Source organism: Gymnogyps californianus, chromosome 18 (genome assembly GCF_018139145.2).
Source record: "Gymnogyps californianus isolate 813 chromosome 18, ASM1813914v2, whole genome shotgun sequence".
NCBI lineage: Eukaryota > Metazoa > Chordata > Aves > Accipitriformes > Cathartidae > Gymnogyps > Gymnogyps californianus.
Window position 1 is genome coordinate 7392579 of NC_059488.1, and position 14074 is coordinate 7406652.

The window sequence follows — 14074 nt, forward strand, 5'->3', positions numbered from 1 at the left end:
CTTGGCTCAGCAGATTCATTATGCCTGCCCCGTCTCCCTGGTATTTCATGATCTCACCGGTGCTAATATGCCAACTATTGCCCCAAGTCCCAGGCTAAAGCCCAAAAAAACAACAGGAGCAAAGCGGATGGAGAACGTGTACTCCCACCAACCACGGCTGCAATGGCTCAAGAAGGCACTCAACAAAGTGCTGTCCCGATAACAAGATCCTCTGCTCCTGTAAAGGAAATAATTTGCTCAAACAGAACCTATGTGCCAGCTCCCCTAGAGCTGGGCTTCCTGCACCCATGAGACAGGCGGCATATGTTGTCCTTCACTTTGTAGCTGATGGACATCTTCCACCGAGGAGTCCCAAGGGTTTTTGTCTCTGACCTGCCAAACCCAGAGAAAAAGCCAGGCTTTTGCAAAGCAGCAGTGGAGCTCGTGCAGGGCACGAGTGAAAGGAAATTACTGTCCTCAATCAAGTCACTCTGGGACAGGCAGCACCCCGTGAAGCTCTCACGCTGCGTGATAGTGCTGGCAGGGTTAGCTCAGGCCAAACGCCGGCCGCGAGGCTCGGCAGCCGAGACGCTGCCTGGTACACTGCCTGCAGGCTGAGCTAGCAGCTCGGGGAGATGAATTACTGCTTCTGGGGCAGGAAAATTTGCACAGCTTCTGCCTTGCAGAGTTTCAGAGACATTAATCCCAATTCAAAGGCAATTTAGACCTAAATATAACATAATATTGCATAAATCTTAAAAGTTTGAATGCGGATACATTACTACTGACAATCACTATACATTCATCTCTCCTCGGCCTCATCAATACACCTTTCAAAACAATATCTTGGCATGAGATGTGTTGAAAATGCCGGTTTAAGGCCCAGGTACCCAGGAAAATGCATTAAATCTTCATTATGTGATCCGCGAACAATCGTTTAACGACACAGACATGCTCTCAGCATGCTGTTAACAAAGGGAACAGTGCAGCGAAGCCTTTGGTGTGCTGGCATTAATTAGCCAGACTGCTCTCGACTTCCAATCTTGTTGTAAAGTTGCATCTTGTAGAAAGCGAGCCAGGGAGCCCCCTCCTTCTTCCGGAGCCTGGAAGCAGCTCTGGAATTCCAGCTATGCAGCCGTGCTGGGACAAGAGCCAAGAATGAAGCATACTTTTAAAGGAGAAAAAAACACCCTGCGGTGGAGATGATGTCCATATGGCACCCATTCCTGCTGCTCCCCCGTCTGACCCAGCCCAGCCCAGCCAGCAGCTGCAGCAGGAATTGCGGCAACGGCTTCCATGGGGTTTGGGTGTTGTACATCTCTTGGAAGCCCTGTCATCCTTTAAAAGACATACTTTTTTTGGGAGGGGACAGTCCATTCAACAGAACTGTCACAAGCAAACCAGTCATCCTCTAGTCCTCCCCCCAAGAAATCACAGGCAACAGTTTATCTTGGAAACAAATCAGTGCTTGTTGTAATCTGCTTCTTAGAAGTTTCTTGCAGGGTCAGTAAGGCCTTGGTTATGGCTGTACTGACACAACCTCCTACTCCATGGCTTTGCTTTAAGTGAAGTACTTCAAAATAATCTCTGGGAAAGCTAGAAAGCAGGGTGCAACCAGATCATTTGAGAAAGGATGCCTTCCTCTATCCAAACTCCGGCCATGCTGCTAGGCTCCCACCACAGGACCAGAAGATTGTCTCCCAGCATGAGTGATCCTGACCTACAACGGCAAATGGGCAACACAGGGAGAAGAGAGAGATCCCTCTCCTCTCATCAGTAAAGTGGATTTTAAAAAAACCCTGTCTGCCACTTGGGAAGTACTTCCACAAAGCGTGCTTTGAGCTTGGAGCACTCTTGTCTCCTGGGAACAGCAGGAAGCTAACATGCCTGGACCTGAATGTTTACCACACACCATGACACACAGAGGTCTTCCAGAGATGGCATCTTTCAACGTTTTCAATTTGCTGCCTTTGATTTTTTGCAATGGTCAATATTTTAGAACAGCTTTCCGTCATTAGCAGCAGTGTTACAGGATGTCCCAAAGGTCAATGACATTACGACCGTTTATTTGGATTAGATGGCAGGAGATAAGCACTCTAATAGAAAACTTATTTCAAGAGTGACGCTCCTCTACATTCACTAGGCATGGCTGACCACAAGTAACAGGGAGACAGGGTGTTTATATGCAGGGAGTCACTGGTTGCAAGTAACAGCAGTCTCCATCCTAAATTCAAAGTTGAATTCAATTATATGGCTGTCAGAGCATCTGCAGCATCAGCAGACACAGTCTTTACCTTTTAAGCACAGCCTTCTCAGTTACCCTACGGACTTCTTCTGCCAAATTAATATGCTATCCTGTCAGACACTCCCAGATCAGATAAAGCATCAGACTTCCAAAACATGAAGCTATCAGAGGAAAGGATCAATCTTTTAGATCTCCTCTGCTAATGCTATTAAGAGAGCAACACAAGCAACATGCCAGAACTGGATGCCCAAATTCTAACAGCCGAGAACTATGTTCACAAAATAGTGGGTGTTGCACAAAACTGCTACACCCTAAGAATATAATTGCATAGACAACTATTGGAAAAGACTTCCTATCTCATGACACAATGCCGGGCTTCCAGGTACTTTTGCTAATGAGGAAGGAAATGCTCCTACAATGAATGGCTGGAAACACAAGCTGCCAACAGAATGGCTTCAAGCACTGCCACAGGAAAGGCAGCAACTCCTCATGCTTGAATGTTTCTCAGCAAAGACTCTGACCTGGCTGCACAGCTGACCTCCCTGTTTTTAAGCGATGGTTAGCATAGCAGATGGATGGACAGGGTTTGCTGTTCCCTTGGGAAAGGGTCCCCCTGCTTCTGCATGAGAAAACACAAAATCCAAACTTCTTAAGTGAGAGGGATTCTTGTACATCATTGCAACAAAACAAATAAGGGGGCAGGGGGGAAAGAAAACATTTGCAAGATTTATTAACCATGCTATCATGCATCTCTCTTTTGAAACTATCAGGAGAATTCAATCTGATCGCACCTACAGCATCAACTCTTGTTTAGCTTGTAGACAATACCACCATATCTAGCAAGCAGATCTTTAAAAGGCAGAGCCTGGAGACAAAGACAAGGCTCCTAAAAAGTCAGTCACACAACAAACGTGACCTATGAAGTCAATAGGGGACTGTTTAGAGAGACCTGCACAGACACAGGTAGTGCTCCAACTGCAAGAAAAATGTATAAACCACCGGAGGAAGTGGTTCTCAGAAGCAGGATTCAGTGATGCCAGCATGCAAGAGCACTATTAATACCACTGTCCAGGCCTGTCGTGGGCAGTGGAAGTGAACACAAACACAGAAGGAACACTAAACAGGAAAGGCAAAACAATACCTATACCTCAGCAGCTGGTTAAATGGATGCAAATCTTTTTTTCCCCTTCCTTCTGCTCCAGACTAAGGAGCCAAACCCTGCTTAGGACAGAAACGAACTCACACACTATGATCTCCCAGTCCCGGTTTGATCGTGGCTGCCACCATCGGACCACCATATGAATCAAACCAGCTCAGTCTCAGCTGAGGGCCAGAGCTGTGGCGTGTGCTGCAGGCTGGAGTGAGCTACACGAACAGGAGCGAGGCGGGGAAAACATGCGAAGCACATGTCTGCATTGCGCGCGTCTTTAAACACTTATCTGACCCTCCTTTTCCTGAACATACGTTTAGTGCACACACAAGAAAGGAAAACAGTTGCTGTGAATTTTCTGTGCGCTTGCTCAATTTGCTCATGAACAGTGGGAACAAGTGAGAACTGAAGTGCTGAACTAGAGCTTTCATAAGGAAATCACTTGCGCCTTCTGCTGGAATCCAACAGCCAATTTGGTTTCTGGAAAATTACTGGAAAAGTTTCTTAATTAAAAAGAAAACGTAAGAAAAAACAGCATTTTGAGAAAGGCAAGTTATTTCTCCATAGTGGAGGATGCAGCCAAATTTCCACTAACGGCATGTACATAGCCTGGAGAAACAACTGTGTTCCTTGTTTCAGCGAGCAAAAGCTTCCTAGCTATAACCGAATGCAAGACTTTCTGCAGTCTTTGGGGGAAAATACGTGGACGGACAGCAGTAGAGCTTGTCACCAGACTGATTTCCTCTGTCAGTGCAGAGTTCCCCAGCTGCGAGGAAGTAACGAGATTTCAAGATTTGATTCCTGCCGTTCGGATACCTGCCCACCCATTTCCAGTCAAACAGCACAAGGAGTTAATAAACCAACGGACAGTATCTCTGTCTTCACAAGAAGAAGGGAGGGAGGTGATCAGCTAGAGAAAAACTACTGCCAACAATCACCAAGAAGGACGCTTTCTTATTGCATCCCACCTTTCCCACTGTTTAGCAACAGAAAGTACTTTCAAAAGAGATGGGAATCCCTAGAATGATTCTTGACAGTACAATCCAGTTGTCCCACCGATGTGGGGCTTAATGGCTTAACTGTGCATGGGATGGGGAATACGATGCTGCAGTTCCTTACAGTATCAGCCCACACTACAAACACGACCCTTTGCTGGCACAGAGGCCAGACGCGAATCAGACTCGGTAAAAAACAAGCTCAACTTGCCAAACCTATGAGGTTTGATCCAGTTGCTCAAGATCTGCCTCTATCCAGTAAAAGCTATTACCTCTGACACAATTTCCTGCAAAGAAGGGAAAAGCGCGATTAGTGGGTTGACAGAGCAGTGGTGGCTTCTGGACTACAGCAGCGTCTGCAGCGCTGATCAGAAAGAAAAAAGTCAGGGCTCCAGAAAAGAAATTCATACATCAAAAATTAAAAGATTAAAGATGCTCTGAAGAACTTCACCTCTTTTTTGCTTCAAAACACTGTCTGAAAACAGTCTTTTTAAGCCCTGTAAATTAGTAGTAAGGTACTAGTCCTTTACCTGGAGCGCAGAGCTAATGGGCTAACATGCAACACATGGTGTAGGCTCGGCTTTCCTGCTGCCTGCACGTGAACAGATGTGTACAGGGCCAGGTCTTTCCTCGGGGACTGACTCCTGCTGTCCACCCCAGGCCAGTCTCCAGGGAAGAAAAAAAGCACAGGGCACTTTCTGAAAATTGGCTACGCTTGGCAAACCTGCAATGCATTGCTCACGTTGGATCAATGAACAGCCATTTCGTTTATCAGCTCTGACTTCCTGGTATCGATCTAAGGAGGTTTTTGCTTCCTGTACGGAATGGATAACAATTAATGTAGGAGACATATCATTTTAAGAGATTTGATAATCACCACTGATATTTGGGTACACAGGAGGTCAACTCCTCAGTTGGCTGGTACGCAAAAGGTGTGCTCTCCCCAGTATTAACTCCCTTGCAGGGGCTGGTAGAAAGCTAATGCTTATTTTTTAACAGGTTTATTGTTCACCACAGTGCTCATTTGAGTGGCCCTTCTCTGGTGAGAGAGGAAAAAATGAAGATATGAGAATAAGAGGAGCAGAGCGATGTGCTTAAAGCGTTACTGGGGCAGCTCGTGGCATCCCTCCCGTGAAACTGCCCGGTCTTTCCAGACAATGCTCAGGATTGCAATAGGGGCTCTGGTCCTTCTTAGTGCTGAAATGCAGGGTGTCACTCTGGAAATGATTCAAACCTTGACAGCTGTTTCACATCTCTGTCTTATTAGGGATAGGGAAAATAGGATAAACCATGGTTATGGTATTACAAGGGTCAGCTATGATGCATGTAAGGACATTGGTATTTTGCAGCTCGGAGACAAAGAGACACTGTCATAGTGAAAATTTCATTTTTGCCTGTAAAAAAGTAGACCAGCTAGAGTCAGGAGCAACTATGAGATTATCATAATGCAAAGGCATTAATGGAAAAATCACCATTTCTAATTCAGCTTATTTTCTTTGTGCATTTCACAGTGAACTGCCTAATTGTTCTCATTGTTCCTCATGCTCCAGCCATTTATTTTCCCCTCACCAAATCCTTGCAAAAACGAGTAAGGATTTTTAAATAGTTTTAACATTTCATAAAATAATATATTCACAATAATGTAGTCCAAAGCAAGATGAGACCAGGTCAGAACAATTAAGTAGGTAGTAACCATTTAATCCAACCAGGACGCTTTTTTAAATGAAAGTGCCCACATATTTTTAGAACATTATACTATCATATTTATAGCCTCTCAATTAAAACAAAAATAGTGAAGTGCTTTTACCTGGTCTTACAGTTCTGTGTTTTGCTTGCAAGGATCACTATCAAACAAGAGAGCTACACAATTCAGAACTTTTGCATTACTTCAAATTTTAAAACTGTTTACCACAAATTTATGCAAGCACTAACCTTTCCACACCTCAGCCTTTCCATTCGTGCAGCGAAACTATGATACTGCTCTCTCACACAAATGGAAGCCAAAAGCTTTAATTCATTGCTTGTGAAGTAGCACTACTTGTAAAGTACTTGAATACTTTCTTCTTCTTCGGACCCACGATTATCACTAATTTTTAGAATAAGTGTTGAAATGGGAAGATAGCAGTGGCACAGTGGGAGGATACCATTTTCAAATATTTAATATTAAACTAATTGAACACTTCTGAATTTTCTCAAGTCTTGTCTGATAATTTCTTCTCCAGAAGTCGTCTAATTTACTAAACATCCAGGTCACTGTTAAAAAATAGCCTATTCTCAGTTGTCATCACACGGCAATCAGAGCATAACCACATAGTTTTACATGCAAACGAGCCCCGTACTGATGAGCTGTTGGAATCCCATGGTTAGATTTAATTTCATTACATTAACACTTTGTTATTACTACCATTTAATTTAAGCAGCTGATCACAGATTTAAGCAGTGCTCTAAGATTATTCTTATTTTGATTTAAATCATTCTCAGCTCCTCCGTCTGTTCTCTCTTCAGACTGCTCACAAGTGCTGTAGGAGAGAAAACCCTGCTCATTCGTCAGCAAATCATACAAGCTTACTGAGCTTGTCTGGGACCACGGCGATGTGAAGGGAAGCAGACAAGCAAATATGAGATGAAAGATCTGGTAGAGGCCATTTTCTAGAAAAAAAATGAAGGAGCTGCAGCCACTGTTCCATACATTTGACTAAATCCATGTATTTCGGGGACGGCATCTTGTTATTTCTCCAAGGCCAGACTGACACAGCAGCCTTTAATCGACTCATCCACTTTGCTGACATTATGCAACTGAACAAAAAGACTTTGCAGCTCCAATGTGCAGCCTGGGGAACATGTAGTCAAAGGAGTATGCCTGGGCACACAGGCCAGCTCTCCTTCCTCAGTCCTCGCCACAAATGTCAATACTGATGTGTATATAAAGTAATGAAAGCCACACCTCCCCTGTGCTTCATTTAGTAAGATTTACACACAGTTTTTCTCACCTGGCTGATTACTACATGAGTTCAAAAGCCCCCAAAAGAACCTTCACCTTTACCTGCAACCGAGCGCGTAAGCACAGAATTTGCACACAAGCGTTTCACCGACACAAATACGCACACGTGTTAAAGTGCGGAGAGCAACTCACCGAATGCACAGGAAAGGAGCTGTGCCGGTTGAGAAAGGAGTTAGAGACTGACATAGTGAGGCCCTGAGTGGCACCGGTGTCCTCGGGGGTGAAGGGCACTTTAGTTTGCTGGACACAGTAGGAGACAGAAGAGAAAGAAGAGGCAGCATAGGAGGCCTGCTGAAGAGGGGGAAGAAAGCAAGAGACAGAAGACACAAAGAAAGAGAGCACAGAAAAGGCTATGAATAAAGGATAAATGCTAACTGTAAAACAATGCATATAATGGCTTGCTAAACAAACAGCTATTCATACAGTTCATCAGAGCCAGACACACCAATATGCCTTTCTTGAGCTCAAGAGGCATGACAAAAATAACAGTTCAAATCTTCTTTGTTTCACAAATCCCTTAAAAATAAACTCCCGCCTCCCCCTTCCAGTTCACCCATGGACAGCTGCTGTGGGGAGAGAAAAGCCGTTCCTTGCTGCCCTTTTTTCCCCATGGCGCGGGGGGCAGATCCCCAAAGGAGGAACTGGCTCTTGCTTCTGGCTGCTAAGCAGCCAATTCTTGCAGACTACTATTTTTTGTGGCAACCTGCAGACTGGGAACTTGGTCTCTCCAGTGTGAGCTATGAGCCCTCACTGGTACTGCTGAGATACTGGATAACAGTGATGTCCAGCCATTTTCCAGTCCAATCCAAAATTATATATCATTTGCACAAAAGGGAGGTATTACACTGTAAGCAACAAATAGTATTAAGGAATTTCTCCTGAATTCCACTATAGTAAGGAGTCTGAGGGAGGCTAAGGTATATCTAGGCTCTCAGCTCTGACTTGTTGAATATAACGTACGATGTTTCATAAATAAGATCTGAAGCTCCCAAGAAAGGACTTCCTAATTATTATTTTATAGAGGAGTCCATCCAGCGAAACTTGCCTACTGCTAGAGCAGCCCATGCCTGTGTGATCTGCTATTTCAGAAACTCTCACGGCAGCCGGAGCAGAGGAACAAGAGTCTGGTGGCTGTTACAGTGACTGTTGAATTAGCCATCGTCTGCTTGCACCACTCTCCCAACAGAGATGAAGGTAAGGGTGGAAGGCTGCACTTGAAGAAACCTTTGCTTCCGGGGACCTGCAAGCAACACCTTGATAGTATCAGCTTGCAAAACTACAAGAATGCCCAGCAGGCAAACCAGTGACATCTTGGCTGCCCAGATAATGATTAAAGGGCAGCAAAGAAATGCTTTGCTTCAGTCGGCAAATTCAGAAAAGGAGCAGAATTTCCCTTCTGCACAATGGCTACCGTAAATCTGTGCTTTACACACCCTCTCTCATGACCGTGTAAGACCAAGTCACCACTGGAAACTATCACTGGAAACTATCACTAGAGTGTAGCCACCTCTAGGAGGAGGAGGTAGGGCAAGGGACTACGAGGTACAAGTGACAGTGCAAGGATCACACTGACAAGGGGACCACAGACTCTGGAGAACTGCTTGATCCTTCAGAGAGGAGTCCTGTAGACTCTTCAGTGTCCCTGCAGAGCAGATGGGACACGGGCTTTTAAGGTCTCATCCCCACAAAACAATAATGCATAACACTCAGCTTAGTTTAGCTGGAAATGTTACTTTATCTTTTTAGGACTCCTACCTGCATCACAGGAATATAGTTATGCAAATCCCAAAATTAGAGTTCTCGGTTGCTTTTCCCATTTGATTAAAAAGTAGCACCCTGGGACAGTCAAACTTTAGCACAGATAACATGAAGAAATATTGCAACAGTTGCCCTCATGATGGTAAGACCATGGCTCTGTTCCCACATTTCCTCCTGTTTTGTTAAAGCCATGGCCAATTTAAGTTAGTTACATCAGCACAAAAGATGCTTTTGGTTTTTTTAAATAGAGCAAATCAGATAATTAATATAAACAAAACCCCTAGGTTGGAGTTAAAAAAAAGAGAAAAGAAAGGAAGACCCTTAAAAAGAAATAGGGCAAAATCCCAGCTCAACTGAGGTTGGAAACAAAACTGCTGCTGCCATCACTGAGGCCAGGATTTCATCCCCCGCGTGGAAAATGGCACTCGCTGTACTGTTAAACCCACCACCCAACACATATACGCATGTGGATGTGCCTTTTTGTGCTGGCAGTCTGGGAGGGCCAGCAGAACACTGAAAAACAGGTAAAATCCTGAATCACACAAGGGGACTGATGTGGAGAAAACATGCACGAGTTAAATAATGGCTATACCAAAGTTCTGTGGCTCTGGCAAAGACTGAGCCATAAAAGCAGTTATTATGTTTAAATGGTTATTATTAGTGGCATCCTTGACAACAGTTTCAAAACAGCATTGGAAACAACAGTGCAGCAATCTCTTGAAAATCATGTTGCCCAGTGTGTCAAAATCTTCAAAGCAGTTGTCATTACACAGGCCTGTCGTCTGGCACAGATTCAGCCATGCCATGTGGAAGACTAACGTTTCATTTTTAGGGCATTTTAGGACTTTCAGAGCTTATGGGGAACAGTCTGAATGTGGTGTTAGAAAGGAGCTCAAAGTAGATGATGCAAAATGCCTAAAAACATGTTAACAAGATGACAAGGAGCACGATGTGGTAACACCAACGAGACATCCTCCCACCACCGCAGCCCGCCAGAAACAGGAGCAGCAAGAACAGAGCTGTTCCTGGGAGGCTGGTGTGCCCTGCCGGGGAGGGCACCACAGATGTCACTCACCAGCTGCCGTTGTTTCGGTGGGAGAGCAGGAGGAGGTGCCAGATCTTGAGAGGGGTCTAAGCTGATAAAGGAGTCATTGAACCCATAGACTTCCATGAGATGCTTATTCTTCTGCTGGTAGATGTGCTCGTTCTGAGGGGTCTGGTAGAACATGGACGGCTGTGGTTCTGAGTAGTCTTCCACAAACTGCATATACGCCATCACTGCAATGCAAAGAAAGGTCACACTTACTGCTCCTGGTCCGCGTGCTGCAGCTGCAACAAGCAGGCAGGGTGCTCATTCTCAAAATAAAACAAGAGTAAGGGCGTGCCACTGTCAGTCGGGCTTTGCTGCAGGCTAAGAGCAGCACGGCATCCGCGCTGTGTTCACAGGTAGCTCGCGCAGTCAGTTGCCATCCACCTTGCAGGAAAGGATCTGACTATCCCGTCCTGCAAGCCAGCGCGCAACAAACATCATCACAGGCCACAAACACATCTGACAACAGTTTAAGGAACCAGTGAGGTCTCCAAACAGCTACTTGAGAAGTCTGATTCACTGAAGCTTAGCCCAAATCCCTTCCTCATGTAACCCATGGCAATTTTGAGAATATTCCTCAACAGCTAATGCCCAAAGTCACCAAAACAACAGAATAACTTCAGTCTGCTTTCTAGGAGGCACAAATCATCTTGTACAAAGATCCAACCTTGACAATAAATCTATAATAATTCTTGTGCCTGTAATAAGTCTCATACCTGTAGTCAGCAAGATTTCTAGAACAAGGAGGCTTACAGCCTTTCTCCATTCTAGCAAGCTGATAAAACTGTTATTGGAGAACACCTACCTGCGAGACTGAGTGTACCTCTCCCTCAGCTATTTATATGCCACTGCCAATGCTGGTACAAGATACTTACCTTCTAAAAGTACCACTGACCATGCCTTCCTACCCCCTTAGCTCAAATCCAACACCCTTTGCGCCCATCCCTTTTTAAAGCATCTTATCATCTCCAATTCTTGAATCCAACTGATTCAAAAGCTTTTCTGAGATGTGGTTCAACGGAAATATTAAATGGGATCAAATCTTATTTAGAGGACCTTTCCATCTGTACAATATCCTTCCAAAATCTATGAAAAAACCCACACAGGTCTGCCTATGCAGCTCTGACAGAGGCTTAGTTACTGCTGCAATATTTTAGTGTTGGAGGGGGAGAATGACACCCAGTGTCATAGAAAGACTACTACAAACCCCCAGAATTATTAAGGATCAGAAGTATACTTAATAAATGTAAAATAAACAAAGAACTCTCTTCCATATACCTGAGAACAGGAGCAACAGATGTATTTAAGTGTCATAAAAAGGACTAACCAAGGCCTTTTTGTAAATATGCTGTCATGCACAAGATACTCCATGATCATTCCTCCCTTCCTCCTGATAAACAAGCAGTTGTCAGTTTTTGTAAATCTGGTCATTAGGTGCCAATTATTCAGCTTCTGCTGGCATTTCAGTTGTACAGCTGAAATGAATGGATGACTTCAGTGAAAGCTATAAATACAACGACCACAATGCAGTATTTGCACATCGTGAAGCCGGTTCCCACACTAGCTGCAAGGCAAAACCCTCTGTTCACCTGCCAATGCAGATCTACGAGCCAGCCTACTTCAAACAGGATGCAGCCGTGCAAATGTGTCGGCAGGAAGGACTCACTTTGCACCTTGTCTTTTGCACCTTTTTTCAGATTTCCTCTAATATTTTAAACTCCATTTAGAAATGGAGCTAACACAGGTGCCCCTTCCCACAGAATGATATCCCTCCTCCAAAAAATAGAATGAAGGAAAAAAAAAAGAAAAAAAAAAAAGGTCATGGCAATTGGAGCGCAGGAAACCTCAGCTGATGGATTTCAATCCGACCGGTAACACCTGCTGTCCCCATCCTGTGACCCCACACACCAGTGGACAACCTGTTCGCGTCCCGCAGTACCGCCAGCTCCTGCACAGCTCTGCCAAGGCTGCTGAAATTCTGACCTCCAACACCCCCTGCTACCCAAGCCTTGCTCCTCTTCCTCCCCCAGCCGCCCTCCTGCCTTCCCAGCACCACTTCACAGATGTAAGTCACCACCCTTGCTGCTTCAGACCTCTCCTTCTTGAAGGGAGTGTGACAGAGGTTTCAAACTGCACGCACACGCGTGTTGGTGCGTGTTTGTGCCCGCTCATCTGCTGGTGTCGGCACTCATGTTAAAGCCAAGATCAAATTTGCTTATGCATGTGAATTTCAGCCTAAGTCCTAACAGTGAAAAGAAGTACGTTCTGGCAATATTGTCTTATTTGAAATCATGGTGAAGGAGTCTTGGTGTAGAAAATACAGAATTGCTACAATACTGTTTTCAAATATCAGCGATTCAGTTGACTAAGGTACTCCTATTAATATCCGTGCCCTGAAAAATGCCTTGGTATCACAGAACAACTTTAGAGGATAAGATCTAAAGAAGGCTTATGAAAGATATTTCTCTAGCAGCAAAAGTGAACTAAGGATCAAGACTCCTTGGAGAAGTGTAGAGGACAAGAGCTTGAGGGAAAAGACCACATTTTGAGAGCTCATCAACTGAGTAGGACAAAAGCCAACAAGTCAGGCTTGGCAGTCCTGGTATAATGCAGCAGACATTGCTAAATTCAGACGAACCCTTTCTGTGGAGTTACCTACAAAACCAGTGCTTCACTTAACATCCAGATCTGAAGACAACACTCAGGATCGATAGCTGTGAGTTCCTGGGTTCAGACGTCTGTATGACACTACAACTCGGGAAGCACTGGTGAAAAGGGTATCACATTAGACACTTGCATAAAATTAAATTACTGTAACTTAAGGTAGTAAGCTTGAATGCTGTTGAGAGCCTTAACTCAATCTGCAACGGAATAATGAAAAGGTCTTTTATCGCAGCTCTTTATGAGGCTAATGCATCCCATTGTCATGGCAGCTCCCCTGCCTTGCTTGTTACAACTAGTCCAGGGCAGGTGAGCATGTCTCTGCTTCTACTTTGTCTTCTCCTCTGTTTTTAGGTGAAGTGAAAAACAGTTGGGATGGTGAAATACGAACCTGGCTCAGGAGCAGAGACTGCAGAGCGCAAATTAAAGTGAGCATCATTAAAATGCTGCCAATCTTGAACAGGAGAGTAAGGGAGCAGGACCACTCTTGAGATTGCTGTTCGCGAAGGGTCTTCTCTCCCCCCTCTCCCTCCATCCCTTCCCCTCTCTGCTGTGGTTTTTAACAAGGCAGAAATTTAAAAAGCAGATGGGAAATTACATCACCAGCTCAGATCAGGCTGCACGCCCTGCAGTGACTCTGTGCAGAGGCAGGGATGGGGGCTGCAACCTCCAGGGTGAGCAGCCGGGGTGGAGTGACACAGTCTCAAGGCAGCACCCCGGAAGAGAAGGGAGGCATGACAGAGAAACCTCTCCCACCACATGCCCAGCTTATGTCAGTTCTGAACCCAGACAGAAAATATTTGAAAGAAAAAAAGACCATAAAATCTCAGACTGAGGCTAGGAACACCTTCCCAGCAATCTGCTTGCAGTGCCTTGGCTGTCATTTCTGAAGGAGCTAAAGCTGCTCAGGGATTTCTAGCACACATCAGTTCTGCCCACACGGTAGAAGTCACAGGTATCGCTCAGAGTGCACCAGCAGCGCGCGAGCCAGCTTGCCGTGCAGCCGGCGCTCTGCAGCCGGGGAGAGCAGCTGCCGGTCCTGGAAGCAGCACTTGGCTGCGGGAGAGGAAAGCGGCAAGCGACCTCTTGTCAGGAAAACACCCTTGGACCAGTGGTTGTTGGAGTCTGCAAGGAGTTGCTAAAAGATTATCAGCAATAAGGCACATCTGCAATATAGGTAAGGCATAGTAGTATC

General features: G+C 45.0%; 1 protein-coding gene across 1 annotated transcript in view; it reads right to left on the minus strand.

Annotated features, from left to right (window-relative positions):
- The window catches only part of RAPGEF1 (Rap guanine nucleotide exchange factor 1), a 90709-nt gene that overhangs the window by 21024 nt on the left and 55611 nt on the right, over nt 1-14074 (minus strand). Inside the window, exons 10-11 of the mRNA XM_050907807.1 lie at nt 10204-10406; nt 7503-7661 (exon numbers count right to left, since the gene is read on the minus strand). Coding sequence (XP_050763764.1) covers nt 7503-7661; nt 10204-10406 — 362 coding nt within the window. The remainder of the gene's footprint in view (nt 1-7502; nt 7662-10203; nt 10407-14074) is intronic.